The 22,854-nt window shown below is 38.2% G+C and overlaps 1 protein-coding gene across 3 annotated transcripts in view; it reads left to right on the top strand.

Moving 5' to 3' along the window:
- The window catches only part of LOC308616889 (3',5'-cyclic-AMP phosphodiesterase 4D), a 575,090-nt gene that overhangs the window by 271,813 nt on the left and 280,423 nt on the right, over positions 1 to 22,854 (top strand). The window contains exon 1 of one of the 3 annotated variants that reach the window (XM_081233382.1): positions 7,095 to 7,814. The exons of the other annotated variants lie outside the window; for them this stretch is intronic. Coding sequence (XP_081089508.1) covers positions 7,750 to 7,814 — 65 coding nt within the window. The 5' untranslated portion in view covers positions 7,095 to 7,749. Of the gene's footprint in view, positions 1 to 7,094; positions 7,815 to 22,854 lie in introns of those variants that run through there. 3 annotated transcript variants of the gene reach the window in all.

Below are 22,854 nucleotides of genomic sequence, written 5' to 3'. Positions count from 1 at the left end.
AATTAGATCATACAGTATTTGTCTTTCTCTGGCTTATTCACTTAGCATAAGGTCCTCTGTGTTCATCCATGTTGTCACAAATGGCAGGATTTCCTTCTTTCTCGTGGCTGATTAATATTTCATTTTACATATCTATAAATATATAAATATATATATATATACACACTACATATATATGATATATATACTATATCATCTATGATATACATATATATCATATAATCTTTACTTGCAAATTGATCAGGAAGGGACACATTGGGGGACACTCAGGTTGCTTCCAAATCTTGGCTATTGTGAATAATGCTGCAATGAACATGGAGTGCAGATATCTCCTTGAGAAACTGGTTTCTTTCCTTTGGATAAATACCTAGAAGTGGAATTGCTGGATCACATGGCAGTTCTATTTTTGATTTTTTTGAGGAACTCCATTCTGTTTTTCATAATGGCTGCACCGATTTACATTCCTACCAAGAGTGTACAAGGTTCCCTTTTCTTCACATCTTTACTAGCATTTGTTATCGCTTGTCTTTTTGATTAAAAAAGTCTTAATAGGTGTGAGGTGCTATGTTATTGTGGTTTTGATTTGCAATTCCCTGATGATTAATTATGTTGAACATCTTTTTATGTACCTATTAGCCATTTGTATGTCTGCTCAGGTCCTTTGCCCATTTATTAATCATATTATTTGGGTTCTTTTGCTATTGAGTTGTATGAGTTTCATATGTATTTAAAATATTAACACTTTATCAGATATGTGGTTTGCAAATATCTTCTCCCATTCCATAGGTTACATTTTCACTTTTGTGATATTGTGATTTATAAGAAATATATATTTGGTCATTCAGCTGACCAAAATCTCTTTCTAATATATATTAGGCCTTTTTCCACTCCTTCCTGGTTCACACCTCTTAAAACCGCTGGAATTTCCTGTGGTAAGGGCCATAAAGGTGTCTTTTGTTTTGTTAATGAGGTAACTTAAGGAAGGTAACTTAAGTTCCAACCCTTTAGAGGGTTGGAACTTTCAGTTTCACCCAGACCTCTGGGAAGGAGAGGGGCTAGAGGTTGAATCAATCCTCAAAGGCCAGTGATTTAATTAGCCTTACCTGTAACAAAGAAGCCTCCATAAAAACTGGAAAGAATGGGGTTCAGAGAGCTTCGGGATTGGTGAATATGGGGAGATGAGGGCCAAGTGGTGCTCTAGAAGAAAGAGTGTGGAAGCTTTGTTTCCTTTCCCTGTACCATGTATGCATCTTTTCCATCTGCCTGTTCCTGAGTTATATCCTTTTATAATAAACCAGTAATCTAGTGAGTAAATGAGTTTCCTAAACTCTTGTTAGCAGCTCTAGCAAATTAATCAGATCCAAGGAGGGGGTCATGGGAACCTCTGATTTATAACCAGTTTTTCAGAAGCACAAGTAACAACCTGCGCTTGCAACTAACATCTGTAGAGGGCAGGAGGCTGTCTTGTGGGACTGAGCCCTTAACCTGTGGAATCTGATATTATCTCCAGGTGGATGGTGTCAGTATTGAGTTGAATTCTCAGACACCCTGCTGGTGTCAAAGAATTGCTTGTTGGTATGGGAAAGCCTTCCCCACACTCACACACTTTACAATTGGGTGCAGAACCCAAAAGAATTTTGTTGATTATTTCATTTGCTGTGCAGAAGCATTTTAGCTTGATGTAAAGATTCAATGCAATACCCATCAAAATTCCAATGGCATTTTTCACATAAATAAAAAAGATAATTCTACCATTCACATGGAACTACAAAAGACCATTAATAGCCAAAACAATTTTGAAACAGAACGACAAAGCTGGAGGCATCACATTTCCTGATTTCAGGCTATACTGCAAAGCTATAGTAATCAAAACAGTATGATACTGACATAAAAACAGACCCATAGATCAGTGGAACAGAATAGAGAGCCCAGAAATTTACCCATGCGTTTTTGGTCAATTAATTTTCAATAAAGGAGCCAAGAACATACATTAGGGAAAGGATAATCTCTTCAATAAATGGTGTTGGGAAAACTGGATAACCACATGCAAAAGAATGAAACTGGACCCCTATCTTACACCATTCACAAAACTTTACTTGAAAGAGATTAAAGACTTAAATAGAAGACCTGAAACTGTAAAATTCCTAGAAGAAAATAGGGAAAAACTCCTTGACATTGGTCTTGGCAATGATTTTTTAGATAGGACACCAAAAGCACAGGCAACAAAAGCAAAATAAAACAAGTGGGATTACATCAAATCATGATAATTATTGTTCTAACCTGACATTTTACAAAAGAGGTAGGAAACCTGAAGGTCAGAAGCCTTCAAAATGTAATACTTTGAGCTTTTCCTCGGGAGTTAAGGAATTTAGCTCCAAAAACATTTATGCTTATAGAAAAGTCCTTGAATCCAAATGTATACTTAGTGAGTGTAGTCAGATAATAGAAACAGCTCAAAATCCGCTCCAGATTCCCCTCCAGATAAAGGAAATACCACATTATTCCTCAATAAGAAGGAAATGCTGCAAGAGTTCAAAATGTCTTGTTTTTATAATATTAGAGTACAATGTAGAATGCCAGGAAACTGTAATCAAAAACAAAACCCTGCAGATCCATGGTCATTTTTTCCTAAAAAGTTAGTTGACATATATACAGTCCTGAATTTAAGCACATTTAACAGGCCTACATATTTTGTTAGATCATAGCATGGTTCTCAAAAATCTGCTCATGACAGATCTGTTGTAATCTGAAAATAAGAGTTTACTCAGAGAAGATTTGAAAGTGGACAGAGTATTTCAAAGTAATAATATCTGAAAAAACTTGGATTGTGTAGTAAAATCATTCTTTAACTGTTCATTCAGTTGGTTTCAGTTACTGTTTTATGTTTAACTCTTTGCTTTTGGTAAATGTCCTTAGTCCCATAAGTCGTGCTCACCATTGGGTAAGAGGAGGGGAATCATGTTTAGGGTGCACCCAATCTAGTTGCATGCAACTGTTGCTTTCCACAGGAGTGTTGCCTGTATTGCCTTGTGACACCAATTAGTATGAGAGAGATTTTCAGTGATAGTTGGACCTTTTTTTTTATTATTAATACTTGTATTGGGGGGAAAATGTAATCAGCATATCAAACCCATTTATCAAATAAAGTTATCATTTAAATTTATGTTAAGTTAAAAAAAGTGAGTCAATGAAGAAAAATATCTAGTAAGTAATGGTATAGATGGTATAGATGCCAGTATGGCAGAGTTGTAGAGGTTGTGTCCAGATGCCTGAAGTTTAGGAAACATCATACTGCACAGTGGTTAGATTCAACCAAATGTATATGGTTGGATGACCTCAGTGAACATAAACATTTGTGGGGGGCTTCCCTGGTGGTGCAGTGGTTGAGAATCTGCCTGCTAATGCAGGGGACACGGGTTCGAGCCCTGGGGTGGGAGGATCCCACATGCCGTGGAGCAACTAGGCCCGTGAGCCACAACGACTGAGCCTGCGCGTCTGGAGCCTGTGCTCCGCAACAAGAGAGGCCGCGATAGTGAGAGGCCCGCGCACTGCGATGAAGAGTGGCCCCCGCTTGCCACAACTAGAGAAAGCCCTAGCACAGAAACGAAGACCCAACACAGCAAAAATAAATAAATTAATTAATTAAAAAAAAAAAAAAAAAAAAAGGCCCCATCCTTGGAAAAAAATTATATAAAAAAAAAAACATTTGTGGTACGGTCCTTTGAAATGTTGTGGTGACAATAGTCAAACAGAGGTTTATACAACACTATATACAATTTAGTGCATCAGCGAAATGCTAGAAATCATAGCAGCTTCTAGATTAAATGCATGCTCTTCAAAGCCATCCAGACAAGTGCCGCATGGTTCCTAAAGTCCACTCTCCTCAGATTCAGGCATCCACGTTAGCCATCTTATACACTATCATATATTTGTATACTAACAGGAATGTTTGGCGTTGGGGGCAGAGCTATATCCCTCCGTTCTGAGAAGCTTTTCAGAGGAAAATTATGTAATACTCAACATATAATTTAAGAAATTTCCCGGGCTTCCCTGATGGCGCAGTGGTTGAGAGTCCACCTGCCGACGCAGGGGACACGGGTTCGTGCCCCGGTCCGGGAGGATCCCACATGCCGCGGAGCGGCTGGGCCCTTGAGCCATGGCCGCTGAGCCTATGCGTCTGGAGCCTGTGCTCCACAACGGGAGAGGCCACAACAGTGAGAGGCCCGCGTACCGAAAAAAAAAAAAAAATTTTCCTGTGAAAAAATTGCCTTAGGATGGAGAAAACACGTAATATTGAGCAAGTATTATTAGGGTTTTTTAAAATTATTATTATTTTGTCACTACCTTTTTTAGCACTTTTTTAATATTTATTAAATTTATTTATTTATTTATTTATTTATTTTTGGCTGTGTCAGGTCTTAGTTGCCACATGCAGGATCTTCGTTGAGGCATGTGGGCTCTTTTGTTGTGGTACTCGGGTTCTTCGTTGCAGCGGACGGGCTTCTCTCTAGTTGTGGTGCCAGAGCACGTGGTTTCTGTAGTTTGTGGCACACGGGCTCTCTAGTTGAGGCGCGCAGGCACAGTAGTTGTGGCACACGAGCTTAGTTGCCCCTTGGCATGTGGGATCTTATTTCCCCAACCAGGGATCGAACCCGTGTCTCCTGCATTGGAAGGCAGAATCTTTACCACTGGACCACCAGAGAAGTCCCTTGTCACTACCTTAAATATTAGGGGTAAGAGCAAAAGTAAAAATTTCAATCTCCATGGCCTGGTACTATTGTGTATCTGTCTTTTTCTGTAATGGCAACCTTGAAGTACGGATCCAGGAAGCTTTGAATTTTCTGGTTAGTCTCATATGTTGTCAGATCCCCACTACTTAAACTCAGTTTCTTTGGGCACAGGGATGATATATTAGTCATTATGGGACTGTTACACAGTGTTTAGGAGATACCCAACAAGTGGGCTAGGATTTTCAGAGATAGATTCTTGGAATACGTGTAACATTGAGCAGCACACAGGACAGCACTAACCTAAAGAGGTTAAAGACGTGTTTGTGACAGGGAAGGGAGTGCCGGTGAGCTAAGTGATCTCACTGGGACAGAGAGCCTTCTGGGGGATGGTGGAACACAAGACTGACTATTTCAGGAGAGTTTAACACACAACATTCAGACATTACGTTTTGTGATCACTGTCATTTTCTTTCTGAAATGACAATTAGAAGATATTTGCTGGACCTTGCATGATAGAGAACAGTGCTTCAAATAAGTAATAGTAGTTGGTTACTTTTACTCAGTCTGGGTTTTTTTTTCCCCCACATTAAAATTCCAAGAAAAAAAGATAAACCTCTTTTTGTAAGCCCCCTCCCTCTGAAAAATGAGTAGGTCCCTCAACTTTCTTTTGAATTTCTGAAAGTATGTGATTGGTTAACCTGCCTTAAAGTGGCAGCAACATGTTAAACATGGAACAGAGCCAAGAATCCATGAAGGTCCCTGAATAGTCATAGGAAAACTGAAAAGCTTAAGGAGATAACTATATGTCAAGCAATTTATTGGTATTTACCTGAAGAGGCCTGAGGGTCACTCAGAGGAGACTAAATAATAAATGCACCTTGAAGTGTGACCAGGGGAGGAGCTGAAGTGTTTGTTGTAATGAGCAGCCAGAGGTCTGGCGGGATGCCTTACTACATTAATTTTCCAAGTCCTTTGGGTGGGTCACAATTGCGCTAAAACATCCTGCCTGCAAATGCTAAATAAATACCAAGTTCACGTCAGACTAGAGAACCAACGTACTAACTAATGTCATTTAAGAAGTCAGAATGCTTAAATTATTTTTCACTTGATAGTTCACATCCAAAATAATTGAAGTTGGCACACCCAGAGAAATATATATCCTCGGTGTAAATGTTTAGAGGGATGGGGAGGGAGGTCAAATCCTCTTCTCTTAGAAGCAATTTGAATTGTTTTGTTTGTTTGTTTTTTGTGTGTTTTTTAAAATTTTATTGGAGTATAGTTGATTTGCAATGTCATGCTAGTTTCAGGTGTACAGAAAAGTGATTCAGTTATACATATACATATTTACTCTTTTTCAGATTCTTATCCCATATAAATTATTACAGAATATTGAGTAGAGTTCCCTGTGCTATACAATAGGTCCTTGTTGGTTATCTATTTATATACAGTAGTGTGTATATGTTAATCCCAAGCTCCTAATTTATCCCTCCCCCCAACGTTTCCCCTTTGGTAACCATAAGTTTGTTTTCAAAATGGGTAGGTTTAATTATGTTTACTATAATAGAAAAGTTTTTATTTCAGATGTAGGAGGTGGGGCAGGGGTTGGTCTTCACAATAAGGGATATTGAGGTGATATGATATAAGCTTCATTCCTTACTGAAGAACTGTTAGGAATTTGCAAACCCAGAGTCTTGGTATATATAAATCAATGAAATTTGCATATGATTTGCAAAATGAAATAAGGTTTAGAAAACATTGTGCAAGGAAACAGCCTCAGTACATGCAGCCACTTGCCTAGCAGAAATTCATTAGATTTTTCAGTTTAAACATCACAGCATGACCTGATGCAACGTTGCCTGCTACATTCTGTTGGATTTTTAAGAGGCAGTTTGTGTCTCTACAACCAAACCCAAAGCGTGACATTTCATTAAATGTGCTCAAAATGAACAGCTGCTAAGTTCCCCAAGTCCTCTCAACTTTGTTTTTGACTAGAAATTTTTAGTTTTCAGTGCCAGACTTTGAGAAAATGATTTTTTTTTTTGAGGGAGGAAAAACAAGTCTGTGGAAAAGGGGTGTGCCCCTTATGAAGGTGCTCAGGGAGTCTTACCCTGAATAACACAGACACCTCATTTCGCAGAGGAGGAAATGGTTTTATAAATTTTGAGATGTCTTCTGCCTGCTTGGCTGCTTTACACTCCAGGTCTCTGGTGCTGATCTGCAGCGAAGCTTTATAAGTTTCAGCAATTGACGAGGCTGGCTGGGTGCCAGGTCTTTTTTTTTTTCCCCCTCTCACTTCCCTGCGATGTTTTGAACTGCCTTCCCACAGACGTCATACAGCCCTTGAGGAATAGTTTCTGTCTGGTGAGACTGAATGATAGTTCTCATTCACAAAGGCTTGGAGTCAGATTCTAAGCAGGGGACACAACGGAAATTACGTTCACAGGTACAGCAGCGAGCCCAACTCAAGTGTGGAGAGCTTTGTTCCCTCCATGACTTATTGGCTCCCCCGGGAGAAGAGTGTTTTCCTGTGGTCGCCCTGAAATGGAACTTCACTGACAGCTCTGTGGTGTTACTGTACCTCGCGGTCATTTTCGTTTCCTTTCTCTCTACCTGAGCACTTTTAGAGTGTCAGAAACCTTTAAACCTTTTATTGCGGAATTGCAAAAAGGATGCGATCAAGTGGCTCTTTCACTGTGTTGGTTGCCCTTGTGACCAGATGAAGAATAGATTCAAAATCCAGTTCCTCCCTTGGCAATGCAAAACAGAAAACAAACTGTCACTTAAGACCAGCCCGGTGCTGGCGTAAATTCAATATGAAAGAGGAAAAAGCTCCTATGTCTTAGAAGCCTCCCTCTGTTCTGGACTGGGGACAGGAGCTGGACTCCAGGAAATTTGGACTTCTTCAAACAACCTCCTTTGGAAATGGAATATATTTCAAGCCATCTTTGTCCAAACACAGCTGAAATGTATTAATCAGAATACTTGAAGATTTTTTCTTTCTTTCTTTTTTTCCTCCAAAATGAGCATTATTATGAAGCCAAGATCCCGGTCTACAAGTTCCCTGAGGACTTCGGAGGGAGTGTGGTAACGTGCTTTTCTCTCCTGCTTCTCACCTTCTTTCCTTTTAAGATTGATGTAATAGTGGAGTATTTAGTAATTGCTGACTTGGAGGTTCAAGAGTTAAGTGTGATGTTAAAGCTTTGTAAGAGCACACTGTTGGTGACACTTTCATTCTCTATTTTGTGCCTGATTTTGTCTGTTTTAAAAACAGTGGTACTCACACTTTTTTTTTTAACTCCACGTGGACCATAGCAATTCATCTGGTGACAGTTTTTAGAAGAGGAAGGAAACTTGCAAAAAACGTTGGGAGTTTAGAAAATGAAAACTTGTCATTTTTCACCGCCTGATCAGGCTGTGTGTTTTCTTATGTTTCTTGCCTGATGCAAGCAGGCTGGTAGTTGACAGTCTTTGCCATGGTCTTTAAAAGTAGTACCTTGGCTTTTAACACATGTGTGTTAGCGTAATTAATAACGTCATATATTTTAATCATATGAACCAACTTGAATTTAACTATGACTAAATGTATATCAAGTTGCTTATCATTCAGGAATCTCCTACGTTTTATTTTGTTAATATAGTGTTCCCTGATAATTATGATTTTTGGTAATTTTAGTGTTTTCATCCTAACAAAAAGTATGTTAATTTCAATTTATTGCAATATTTAATTCTACTATTTCCTCATTATTGTTTGATGTAGTCATACACACATGGTCCTTAAGGAATAGTTTCTCAATAAAGTAATTTTTGTGTCTCAAATAGTTATTTACAAAAATATTTTTATGTCTGTTTCAGAGGTTAATTTTCCTTTGTTTATCTTAGTGATTGATTGTAAATAAATAAATAAGCTCACCTTTTTGAAGTGGAAATAATCCTTCAGGCAGGAGAATTAAAAGCAATGATTGAAGACAGGTGTTGGGGATAGGATGGAAGCAGGCAGGTAAAATGTATTACATATAATTATGTGAGCAGGCAAATACACAAATAAATACTTACATTATTTGCATAAGGAATTCAGCCCACATTTATGTGATTGGGTTATCATTTGCTGTTATTGTACTAGTGTTTTATAGGGAACTAGAATCAAGAGTTGTCCCTTCAGTGGTATTTCTGTGAGTTTTAATAAACTATAGATGCAGATTTCATCTCATATCACTTGTGATTTTTTAAATAAATATGTGCAATAAATTCCTCCTTGAGTTTATTTAAAGAAAAGGTTGCATCTGCAAACAAATTTGTATGGCTCTTTTATGCCAAGTAATAAATACTGGGAAATAGTTAGAAACCTCTATTAGTTACCATAGCTAATAGAAATCTCTAATATAAATGGGTGATCAGAATTTATAAAATTCACTTGTGATTTCTATCCTCTTATACGTGAATAAACACTATTTAACCAACCTATTTCTTATTTTTGCCTAAAATGCTGGGAGACATTTCCAAATTCAGGGTTCAATCAATCATCAACAGTTAGTTCATTTCAGGAGCCTAGTAACATTGACATCCTTTACTCTTCTGAGAGTGTCATGGTCTGTTTTTATCCACAACTATTCTATTTTATTATTCTAAATTATAAAAGGTATCATCATAGATAAATAGGGTCACAATTCAAAGTATATTTTTAAAAATATTGATTTATGAATGTGTATATTGTTCCATTTAGTTTTAAATAGTTTGCGTAGTGTTTGGGTCAGAATGGTGTTTATGTAAGAAATAAATGTCTCTCTTTATGCTGATGATTCCTAATGGCACATTACGGAAACTCCCAGTTATTAATCTGACATCTGTCTTATTAATAATATAACTGTTTAGGTATATCACTGCTACCTCTAAATCATTTGACCTGAGATTGTAATTGCTGTAATTAGTTTAACTGTTTTATTATCCCTTTTATCATTCAAATTCTATGCACACATTTATTTATTTATATTTATATTTTTAAATAGTAGAATCTACATAGATTATACGTCAGGTGTATAGAGGAAATATACATGTGTATGTGTATACGTATACATCTGATTAGGAGATTACATGGCAAACTCCTAATGATATTATATACCCTTCCTCTTAATTCATCTACTTAAAAAACATGCCTTACTTATAGTTAAAATTCTATTAATTTCCAAAAATAAGATTAAAATAATCTTGAAATTAATCTGTTTCCTGATTATATAATATTGTAAATATATATAAATTTAAAGTATTAGATAACAAGAATATATACTAGGTAGCTTTTAGCACGTGTTTTTTTTTTTAACACCTTTATTGGAGTATAATTGCTTTAGAATGGTGTGTTAATTGCTGCTGTACAACAAAGTGAATCAGCTATACATATACATATATCCCCATATCTCCTCCCTCTTGCGTCTCCCTCCCACCCTCCCTATCCCACCCCTGTAGGTGGTCACAAAGCACCAAGCTGATCTCCCTGTAACACATCTTTATATGTGTAGATGTCTGTATATCTGGTAAACAACAATTTGCTCAGTGTCTAAAGTATGGCAGATAAGCATTTCAATACTGTACAGATGTGATTTTCTGAATTGCTTCTTAGATCAATAAATGTTTTCTCTTTTCTATTAACTCTCTCCTCCTAAGGTTATAAAAGTTCGGGCTGGCTGAGAATTCTTATTTTGGCCTCATGACCATAGTAAGAGTATTTGAGTAGACTAAAACTACTAGTTTTCTAACTGAGAATAAAAAGATGTAACAACAAAAATATTTTGGAGGGAAAATTACTTATAACCCCCACTATCCCATCCTCAACTCTTCTCATTTTTCACTTAACTTACATATCTTGAACAGTTGTAAATTCTGTGCTCTGCTCTTTCATTTACATGTCAGCGTGTACTTTTGTAATAATAATACTTCTAGCTTTCATTTTATTGAGTATCTCTTGTGAATGTGGACTCTGTAGAGAATTTTACATACAGTATCTTGTTTAGTCCTTATAACAAAATTGAAAGGAAGGAGTTGTTAACCCATATTTTACAGATGAAGAAATGAACCTAAGAGATAAAATAACTTGAACAAGGCCTTTTAACTGCCAGGGATCAAACCCAAATCAGTCTACTTCAGAAGCAGTGCTCTTTTTATTTCAGCATTTGCCTCCCTCTGCTGTCTATCTAACTACCATTTTTTTTTGTTGTTTTTGTTTTTGTTTTTTTTTTTTTGCGGTACGCGGGCCTCTCACTGTTGTGGCCTCTCCCGTTGTGGAGCACAGGCTCCGGACGCACAGGCTCAGCGGCCATGGCTCACGGGCCCAGCCACTCCGCAGCATGTGGGATCTTCCCCGACTGGGGCACGAACCCGTGTCCCCTGCATCGGCAGGTAGACTCTCAACCACAGCGCCACCAGGGAAGCCCCTAACTACCATTTTTAATGACTGTAAAATTATTCATCTTATGACTATATCTAAATGCACTAAAATATTTGGTTAGATATTGGGCTATTGAAGAAATAAATTGGAAGTTGTCTTTTTATAGGTGTTATAGCCTACAAAGTTTAAGGCTGATGTTGGGCATTGAAAAATGACTATTTGAAAAACTTTTGTAATTATTTTCTACTGGTAGCAAATAAGGTTCTCTGTTCCCTATTAAAGAGAAATAAGAAGCAAAAGTCAGTGCTTCTCAGTTCTGAATAAATAGATCATCTTTCCAATTACATTAGCAAGTTTTACTTTGTTCTCTGCAAGCTCTGTAAGGCTTCAGGTAAGAAGCAAGTACTATGTCTCAGACTTCGTATGAAGTTTCATACTGTTTTAAGCCAGCTTTTAAAAAGATACACAATCTTCCTTTTTACATCTTTTATCTTACAGGCTTTTGTAAATGGGAAAACAAATGGAATTTGCATACTTTCTGCCTGTTCAGAATACACTGACTTGGCTTAGGGAAGTGACTATTTTCAAGATTGGTTCAGAGTTTTGAACCTGCAATAAACTTTTTTGATCCTATTACCTAAGTTTGTATCATATCTGGTATATAATACACCTAGAGATAAACAGCTTTGAAGAGAAGTGGTTAAGATACCTTGAATATTATCTAAAACATAAAAAAATGTGTTAATGCCAGGGAAGCACAGAGTGGATCACAGATAGGTTTACTCTTTAAAGTCATGAATTGTGGAGAAAGCCACTTGTCCACTCTATGTCTAACTTGCTTTGTGTCCCTGGAGAAGCCACCTAGTCCCTCTATAGCCAGGTTTACTCACCTGTCAAATAAAGGGAATGAGCTAGATCAGTGAATTTCAAACATGTATTTTCAATAAACACTTTTTACAAATGATATGCTAATATAAATAAGGAAATGTGTACAAAACATTTAAAATTATATGTTTATATTTGGTATATAGAGATAAATTTTTTTAAAAGTATATAGGTATGGTATATATAAGTAAATATCTATAAACATACATAAAACAGCCACTGAGCTAGCACCTTTACTGTCCACCCTTGCAGTACCTTTAAAGAGCTTTTTTGAAAACCACTTTGCTAATAAACTACGATGATCCTTTACAGTTCTACTTTCTGTAGTGCTACACTGCCACTGGAGAGTCATTTGTGTTTTCCGTATCCCTTTGTGGACCGGGATAAACTTGCTGGTAATTAAACTTCCTGGGAAGTTCAAATAACAACAGTTCAAAGACTTGAAAGACTTTAACATTAGGGGAAAATTCTCATTTCTGGGAAATCACAGAAGAGTTCTAGTTAAGAGCCATTCATTTTATTTATCATCTTCTTAGTTTCTACAAATTTATTTTAAACTTGTTTTGGGTGGGAAAATCATTGTTTATTACATATACAGATAGTGGACGTCAGGAGTACAGCATGGCAGTTGATAAAGAAATGCTGAATTGGTATTGAATTCTTTAGAAGAAAGGTGTTTCTTTAGTTTGGGTATTGACAAAATGGGGTTTTCAACCACCTTTTCTATCATGTCACTGGTGACTAAAGGTCGTAGGTTAAATTGCCCTGTGCAGCACTCTCCTTAGCTACACTGCAATCTATAGACTCCACATGAACAGAACTGGCTGTGGTTATGTGTGCAGCAACACTTACTCCGACCTGTAACTCTACTCTTTTCTTCCCCAACACCATGGTGTTGGCCCCATCACTAAAACCTGCCTTTCAGCATAGGTTTTTACCTAATAAGGTCCTATTAGTCCCTCTGTCAGTCATTCCAATCATGTAGTGAATTTTATCAGAAGGAGTGAAGATATGAACGTAATCATGAGTATTGGAGTAGTTAGTCATGGATCCATCCAACTGTTACTAGCAAGATTGAGAAAAGTAGATTCTAAGATGAAGCTGAAGAGATTCAAGGAGATTTTCCTTAGGGAAAGATGCCTGAGAGATATGTATAAACATTCTGAATAATAGTAATACTAAACAGATAGAATTGCAAAAGCCTGGATAAAGGTAAGAAGAATGGGACCTGGTTGCTATTAACTAGGTTGGTGAAGAATATAGTCAGAAAGAAAGCACAGTCTTAATGAAAAGCCAACGTAGATTTTTAAAGGAGCTCCTCCAGAGATTATCCAACTTCTCAAGAGATAAAACAGAGGTGTTTTCATCTCTTGAGAAGGTATATTAGAAAATGGATAGTAGAAGTAAAGGATGCTCTAGCCAAAAGCACCCAGTCTCTCCAGGGATCCGAGCCTCCAGGAAGCCTGGGGTATCACAGAGGCACAAAGACCAAAGACAGTGAGCCTGGATAAGGTACTATTAAGTGTAACCACATAAACATAACTAATGGGAGGCCATGCCTGTGATGTGTCTCAGCTCTCTAAATGCCTTGCTCTGTGGTCAAGTTTGGCCTAAACTCGGAAGTCCTTCAGAAGGATGGAGAATAGGTAGAAGTCCAGAACCTATGGATGCAGCTCTTAGCATAACAGGGGAGGTATGAATGATATATGTTTATTATCTACCTTCAGCCTTCCGTGGGGGTTGGCTCTCCTAGGAGCATCCTGGGTGATGCGTGAGGGTGTGAATTGGGGAAGCTAAGCTAAGTTGCTCTTCAGAAAAAAGTGAGAAACAATGAGGGAAAGATTGTGGGAAAGAGCTGAAGAAATGGTTAGAGAAGTAAGAGGGTCGGTCAGAGGGGAGCCTGGAAGAACTCCAGCCCGTTTTGAACCAGACATCCACCATCTGGCACCCTGCCCTGTTTAATTACACTGCCACCTTCTGGCAAAAGCTCCGATAATGAACTCGAATATGGTAGTGGGGTTTTTTGTTTGGTTGGTTTTTTGGTTTTTTTCTCCCCCTCACGTCAGCACTAAGAACTTCTGCCAAAGGATAAAGAAAGTCAACTTCAAGTCTTTCCATTTCTCTGGTAGGTGAGGGAAAATAAGAAATTAAAAAACTAGAAACTAGGCGTAGAATATATGCACACCAGGATTACAGCTTCCAAAGCTTCCTTACTGGAAAAGTGCTGATGTTTTACAACCTGCACAGTTCAGACGTTTTGTTTATATCTAATACTAATCTCCCTTGCTTAAATTTTAACCTATTTCTTCCTAGTTATCAGGGGTGGTGAATCATTAGATTCTCCTTTATGATATTTGAAAACTGCTAGTAAGTGACTTCATGGTCTTTTTTCATTTTATATTGCAAAATATTCATTCTGAATTGTAGAGATGGACCAGTGTGACTTGTTAAAAGGTTTCATAAAACATAGTTTCAATACGTCATTGTTTTCAAGCCTCACATAGAAGAGTGTTCCCATTGTGCCACATTCTCTATCCTGTTTAAAATACATTCAAGATAAGAAATTCAACTTTCTAAAATGAATATGTATGAAATATTCATGTATATATTCAATACAGAAAATAATAATCCCTAACATCCATGATTTCATTCCACTGCAGTGTGGTACAGAATTTCTTTTTTGTGTCAAGGGATTTATATGACCAATACTATTTTAGTTAGGATAAATTCCTGCAGAATGTGTCAACTTTTTTTTTTTTTTTGCGGTAAGCAGACCTCTCACTGTTGTGGCCTCTCCCATTGCGGAGCACAGGCTCCGGACGTGCAGGCTCAGCGGCCATGGCTCACGGGCCCAGCCGCTCCGCGGCATGTGGGATCTTCCTGGACCGGGGCACGAACCCGTGTCCCCTGCATTGGCAGGCGGACTCTCAACAACTGTGCCACCAGGGAAGCCCCCTGCAGAATGTGTCAACTTTTAACCAATGCCATTCTGGCCTACAGACAGCCACTGCTGTAATGTTTCATCTGATACAGCTTTGTCATGGAACAGCAGGTAGCTGATTGGCAGCTAGATCACCAGCTAGCTAGGACAGCAGCTCAGTCTATAGTGGTAATCGGAGTGGTGACTGTTGTAATGAGGACAGCTGTACAATATTGAGCCCCTACTGTTTGTCAGACACTGGACTTGGTGCTGTACATGATGTAGCTCATGATGTCTTCATATCAACTATATGAGATAAAACTTGTATTTAACTCGCAGTGCTGAAGGAAACATGGTCTAATTCTAAATCCCACATCTGTCATTGTTGTTGTTCTTGTTTTATTTGCTTTTCCCCACTATCTCCACTGCTTGGGCCACCCACGGTTCTGCCTCCTGGCATTCCAAAAGTGGTCAGTAGGCTGCTGCTTTATACCTTTGCTTCCTGTCCTAGATGGTTCAAGTTTCTCCTTTTAACCATGTGCAACTCAAGAACAAATATCTTTTGTATTTGTCTGCCTTCTTTCTCAAGATTTGCACACAAGCCTTCCACCATGGACCATAGAGATGGATGGAGAAGTAGAAAGTGGACCTTGACCCAGATTCGTTCTCTAGAGATCTCGCTAGTTCCTGATGCGTTCCATTTATTGACCCTCTCCCCCTGGTCAGACTATAAATTGCACTGTCTTCTTCCTCTCTGGCATTTGACCAGTGAGTAGAACCATAAAATCTTGGAAATGAATGGGACTACAGAGAATAACCTATAATCTAATTCTCCCCACCCCTGACCATATTTCGGAAGTGGACAAGTTTTGCTTAACATTTCTAGTCAAGTAGGGTCAAGAAAAATGGTTAGAAACAATGTCAGTGATTTTGTGGTAACAGATTCTGTTGGAGAAATATTTTCTAAAAACAAACATGAAGTTCGAGGTGAAATAGCTAAAATTTTGTCAGCCAAATGTTTGAAATCATTTCTATTTATAAGTTGTATGGGATTTTAATGTAATTCTTAAACTTATATTTGTGAAGTTAGCTAACACCATGATAATTCTGTCATAACTTCTCAAAAAATTGGATTGGAGGAATATGTACGGAGAGGTATGGCACATGAGACCTCAGCGATCTCCTGAAGGAAATTTAAGACAGTGCTTTGACCAAAGTCCTGCCCAGATAACTGAACTCTGATCACTACATTTTTTGGAAGTCACATAGCTAATTAGGTTGCTAAAATCCATGTCTTGAAATTGTAACTTCACTCCTCTCTGTTCTCCTAATATAGTCTTCACAGAAATAAAAATCGTGGTAATTGTTATTTACTAAGTGCTTCTGTGTGGCAGGTACCAGGCTATGCATCTGACAAGAATTATCCCATGAAGTCCCCAACCTAAATCCTGTGAGGCACCCATTCTTATCATTCCTCATTTTATAGGTTAGTGAGGCAAACTTGCTTGCCCAATGTTGCGTGGCAAATAAGAGAATTTCATGGATTCACATGCTTTTTAAAATTATTAAATGTTACCTTTAGTAATGATATATATGTTAATATGTCAAATGAGTTAATTAACTCAATTAAAATTAATTAAAATCCTTAGCACAGTAGCTGATTCCTCATGGGTACCAGGAAATGTTAGCTTGTATTACGCATTTTTCAAGTTTGTATATTAGTGGTACTTTTTAAATAGTCAAGAACTATAAGTGTGAAACTGATTCAGTCTATAAGGGCTTCTTTTCCATAAGGCAGTCTTCTTGGGCACACCTCAAACGGAGCACTTATACAGAAGCTAGATGTTCTGGATAAATCACATTCACATTGTGATTCAAAGAAGATTTACTTCTATTCAGGTGGGTAGATCAAAGCAGTAAACTACATAGAGAAGGTGGCAGAAGAAGAAGTCATCAGTTGAAAGCTAAAATGCCTCTGATCTAGTTATTTAAAAATTGGTCAGAATCCTCTAGGGCAGCAGTCCAGGCAGGGGGTTAATCTCACAGGAATGGCTGGGAGCCTGGACTTTATCCATAGATGCATCTGTGTAAAGACTTTCTCCATGTAACCTTCCTACTTGGGGCCTCCTGGTGGTTCTGTGTTACTCTATCTCACTGCCAGGCCTTCCCTACCTCTCTAGATCCCCTGCTCCTCTTGTCCTGACATGCATTCTGGGTGGTGTAATTCATAGATTGTTATCTCCTAATTCACAGGTTGTTATCTCTGTAGCCTGCTTAAACTCCTTCTTAAGCAGATCCCAGACTGGGTAGGACTCCTATTTCGTTTATCCTGCCATCCTAGCATAGCAAAAAAGGTCTTAAGCCTCTTTCTCCATCTGTTTCTAGAAAGACAACAGGCAAAAAAGGGGATCTGTTTAGAAGATCTGTTTCTGTGGCCCAGAGTAGGATTGCTTCAGGATGAGCTGAAGAGCATAGAGGCTAGAAATGTAGTGAATCCAGTGGTTTCATGAGAGCAGTTAATTAGTATTCCATTGTCTCTGGTATCTACTTATTTTATTATGAGTAGTTACCAATAAAAATTTGTAAAAGTATTTCTTTGTTATAATTAACAACTGTACATTGGGTTAAAAAGTGTGATTGAGGGTGGAGTTAACCACCTTGAGGGAAAACACTGGGTCACTAAAGATTCCCAGAATCTCTGCTTGGAAAAAAATATGCCCAATTATTTATCTGAGTCCTTTTGTTAAAATTGCATCTAATTGTATATGAATCGGTGTTTCCATGGTAATGTAAAAGACAGAAAGCAGCAAACTTGCTGATAGCAAACATGCCTTTATAAAGGTGTGATTATAATTGGGAAAATCATTTTACATACATACGGGTGAAATTTTACCCTGACCTAGAAATACATTGAAATTTGTCCTTAACTGTAAGGTCTTTCTCACGTAAATAACAAAAGAATTAGACAGTCCTCATTGTTTAAAAGCAAGGTGGCTTATCGCTTTCATCTGTGGTCAGTAAGTAGTAGCCACATGGAATAAAGTACTGGGAGCTGCACTGGGATTCAGAAAAAGTGCTGCCATCGATTGGTGATGCCCCCAGAGAGACGAGGAGCATAGTGTGGCTGTTTGCCATTTAAGTGGCCCTGGTGATCTCAGAATTCTTTATATCTAAACTCTGCCATTAAATTTGCATGCAAGTGAAGTTGTATCAAAAGCAGTATTTGTACATCCGTACAAATGTGCGTGTATACTTTTTAGAAATTTTTGACATGTTTTTGGTCATTTGTCACCTATGAAAAACATGTGTGCATATCATAAACCATAACAACTCTTTTTGGATGTTGCAAACCAGAAAAAGAAAGAAAGAAAAATTAGTAATTCTAATTATCAGTGGCTACCCTTATAATCACCATCCAGATTAAAAATAATGCTACCGGGGCCTCCCTGGTGGCGCAGTGGTTGAGAGTCCGCCTGCCGATGCAGGGGATACGGGTTCGTGCCCCGGTCTGGGAGGATCCCATATGCCGCGGAGCGGCTGGGCCCGTGAGCCATGGCCGCTGGGCCTGCGCATCCGGAGCCTGTGCTCCGCAACGGGAGAGGCCACAACAGTGAGAGGCCCGCGTACCACAAAAAAAAAAAATAAAAAAAAAAAAATAATAATAATGCTACCGGTAACCCTACAGCCACCTCTGTGCCTCTTTCAGCCACTGCCTACCAGCACCAGGTATAACAACTATCCTGATATCAAAAAGCACAGAATACTATTTTCTACTTTTGAATGTTACATAAAAGGAGTAATACAGTTTGTAATACAATTTTTGTGGCTGGTTGGGTTTTTTCCCCTGCAAATAGATGTTTGAGAGTTTATCCCATGTTGATGTAGTTGTATGTAGTTCATTCATTCTCACTAATGTATAGTTAATTAAGCAAACTTTTGTTTGAAATATAAATTCAGGGCAAAAATTATTTATGCTAATTGCTTAGATCACAGTTTGGTATATAGGACTATATGAGCATTTAAAACTGTTTTCAATTTACTGTAATCATTTGAATACGGTTTCATGTGCAAAACTCTGTTGCTTAGATTCACCCTCAATGGACGTTTCTTCTGGGAAGCCTTCCTAGCCTCCCCATTCAGAATGAAAATGCCCTTCTATGTGTTCTCAGGAGACTGGGTCCATTTCTCTAGCACAGCTCTTGAAGCATTGCAACAATGGTCAGCTTTCTTGCCTGCCTGTCCTCTGGGACTGTGAATGGGTTGTAGGGTAGACTGGGTTTACTCATCTTTGTACCTGTGCGCCCAGCACAGTGCTTGTCCCATCAGCAGCATTCCACATCTGTCTGGTGCATGCAGAGAGAACAGAGAGTGGTTTTACATCACCAAGAAAACGTTCCAATCTGTTTTTATGTTTACTTTTCTTTTAATAGATGGCACTCTGCTAGGGATTGTACTGAGTGAGTTGTGGAGACAGAGTTTACTCTCTGGGGCAAGGAATTGTGAAGTATTAGATCAGGGAGGATGTTTGCCTGTTTCCTGTGGGCTTCACCCTTAGTTTCCCACCTTCACTAGTAATTCCAGCCTCAACACTTTAACTCATTCCCTCATGAGTCTCCTGTTCTAGAATCTACACTTCCCAGTTTTCCTCAACATCTCCTTGCCTGACTGACTCATCTCAGGACCATCAACTAGTCATGAATGGCTCGTACAGATGCTGATGTGTGTTGCACACGTTAATCAGCCAGTTGACGTGGCTGACCTTCTCTAACTCTATCAATGTAGTGGTCTCTCCATCTGAGAGACCTGCTGGGGGTGAGGACCATGACCACCACTTCAGGCTCACCCCAGCTTCATTGTCAGCCTTTTGAAACCAAACACAGCTGTCCCATCAGACAGACTCCGTAGCTGGGATGTTGAGTCAGAGACCCAAGTGTGGCCTAGAGCCCTAACAAATGGAGTTGAACTCTGACCTCCAAAGTCAGGGTTAGCGTTCCTGCCTGGATTATGCACTTTTCCCACTACTAAGTTGCTTTTAGCTTTACCACACTTCTAGATTTAAATTTTTTAGAATGCTAAGAAATTAAGGCCTAATCGTTAGTAACTGAGAAAGTGATTTGTTTTTAGTGTCAGACAAGATCATCTTCTAGCCACTCGACCATGTAATCTGATTCTATAGCTTAAAATATATAGTCCTTAAAGAAGAGTTTTGTTTCCGTAGCTCTTTTATTAGTTGCAAAAGTAAACATGCATTTTTTTTAATACTTTATTTTTTTTAATTAATTAATTTTATTTTGGGGGGCTGCGTTGGGTCTTTGTTGCTACACATGGGCTTTCTCTAGTTGCAGCGAGCAGGGGCTACTCTTCATTGTGGTGCATGGGCTTCTCATTGCAATGGCCTCTCTTGTTGCGGAGCACAGGCTCTAGGCGCATGGGCTTCAGTAGTTGTGGCTCGCGGGCTCTAGAGCTCAGGCTCAGTATTTGTGATGCATGGGCTTAGTTGCTCCGCAACATGTGAGGTCTTCCCGGACCAGGGCTCAAACCCATGTCCCCTGCATTGGGAGGCGGATTCTTAACCACTACGCACCAAGGCAGTCCATCGTGCATTTTTCATTGCTTCACTTAACAATGTTTATTAACTCAGTTCTACCCCAGGCACCCTGATGGCTCTTAGAAAGACACTGATGAAGTATTAGCCCTCACCTTCATCAAATTTCCAATCCAATGACTTTCTAAACTATTCCTGTGGGGCAGAGGATTTCTACTTTAACATTTTTCTATATCCCTGGTATATTTTTTACTTTCATGATAAAAGTACATTTATAGTTTAAAAGCGGCTCAGTTGCTATCAAAAATCCCATGGTGAATAGAATAATTTAAAAACCTCACTGCTTAAATTTGGGGTGGGATTATATGAAATAAATCGGGAATATTTGATTTTTTTTAAAACCAAATATTTTCCCTGGGCTAGAGGGATATTTTCATTCTAGGTAAATTGTTTATTCACTCACCTCCTAACAAGGCCATGTCAGCCAAATTAAATATTTAAGTCCATTATATTTAAATAAGTTTTAAAACCAACAGATTTCTTTCATATTTAGATGAATTTAGCTTTTAATTTTTCAAACAGAAAATATGTAAACTAGGGAATTTTAATGTATAGAGGAAGAGAACATGAGAAGGGAGCATCAGAAAAATAGGAAGAAATGAAGTTTAAACAAAAATAACTCAGGTTGACATTTGACATAGTTTAATTTATTGCCAAAATGTGTGTCTTCACAGATAATCTCCAGGAGACTTTAGTTTTTATAGGTCCTAGTTAAGTTTTTGTTTGCTTGTTTGTTTTGTTTGTTTGTTTTTTGCGATACGCGGGCCTCTCACTGTTGTGGCCTCTCCCGTTGTGGAGCACAGGCTCTGGACACACAGGCTCAGCGGCCATGGCTCGCGGGCCCAGCCGCTCCGTGGCACGTGGGATCCTCCCGGACCGGGGCACGAACCAGTGTCCCCTACATCAGCAGGAGGACACTCTCAACCACTGCGCCACCAGGGAAGCCCCCTAGTTAAGTTTTGAAAAATGTTTGAGGGCTCTATTTCACTAATAAGGGAAATAAACTTATCCTTTCCACAAATGACTGCCACTAGCTTCTTTGCCAGCTCTGTAAATAAACTCATTTTACTGTTACCATGGTTGAGTGCAGTTATATTCCTTTAAACATCTTGCATAATCCGTGGCTTCAACTGCATTAATCTAACTAAGGTCATGTCATCAAATAGGGATCTAATAGGAGCTTTGGAAAGAACTGTCAAAGACCAGATTCCATGTAGAAATCAGAAGAAAATGCCAGTCGTGTCCCACTGTAGTTCAGTGTAAAGGATTTGCCCTTAGTGATTACAGCTGCCATACAAGGGGACCACACAACAATGGAAAACCTGTTTGCCAACAAAATATCAAATTATTATCAGACTTCCACGGTGAACCATATTATTACATGATTCCCATCAAAAATCTGGACTACTGGTATTTTTGTGCAATTATAACAGCTCCGGCTGTATATTAACTAGCTTTGAAATCAGTCTGACATTAGAACCTACCCCATTTAGTATACTGTAACTTTTCAGTACATATTGTGGGCAATTCCATAAATAACTTTTATAAACTTTAGCCAGTAGTCAGAAAAACTATAAGATTTTGTTTATAAACTTTATAAAGTTTATTTATAAGATTTTAATTAAATTACAAATTAATTTCTCACTTGAATCTCCTACTTCTCCCAGCATTATACCTTTGTTCACCCCTTCCTAAATGACTAGTTTTGAAATTGTTTTTTTTTTTTTTCTACTTCTAGTTTTGTTCTGTTGGTGATTTGACTTCCTTTGTAAACTGTTGGTAATTTCATGTATAAAGCACAGACGTTCATCCTTTTAAATTTCACCCATGTGTCGTACCCTAATAGTCATCAATTTCCAATACACAGAGAAACATTTTAGATAATTTACTTCAATAAACTAGAAAATTTGTTCAAAGCACCAAACCTGTTTGCTTCCATGATTCATGCCATTTTTATGTTAGTGAATGTATACACAAGAGATAGGTAAAGTACGAATACAGACCTATACATGCAAGCCTGGACTTCCCCAAATCTTTAAAGTGCTAAATTCCCTTGGTGCCAATCGCTCAAGTCATTTCACATTTGCTCAGTTGCTTCCGGAAAATTGCATAGGTATAACCAACCCTGTAAATTTCAAATTCACATAAAGAACCTCTAGCCTTCAAAGCAAGACTTAATTGAATACCAAATGAATACCTATTGTTTTCTGAAATATTTCTGAATAAAAATTGCTTTTAAAGTCTTCTTTGACTTTCTATATTCTTTCTTAAAATATTTATTTATTTATTTATTCGTTCATTTATTATTTTTGGATGCGTCACAGGCTTCTCTCTAGTT

The sequence above is a fragment of the Mesoplodon bidens genome, assembly GCF_964165515.1.
Source record: "Mesoplodon bidens genome assembly, chromosome: 4".
NCBI classification, from domain to species: domain Eukaryota; kingdom Metazoa; phylum Chordata; class Mammalia; order Artiodactyla; family Ziphiidae; genus Mesoplodon; species Mesoplodon bidens.
Note: the sequence above shows the minus strand (reverse complement) of the source record. Positions and strands in the feature narration are given on the sequence as shown.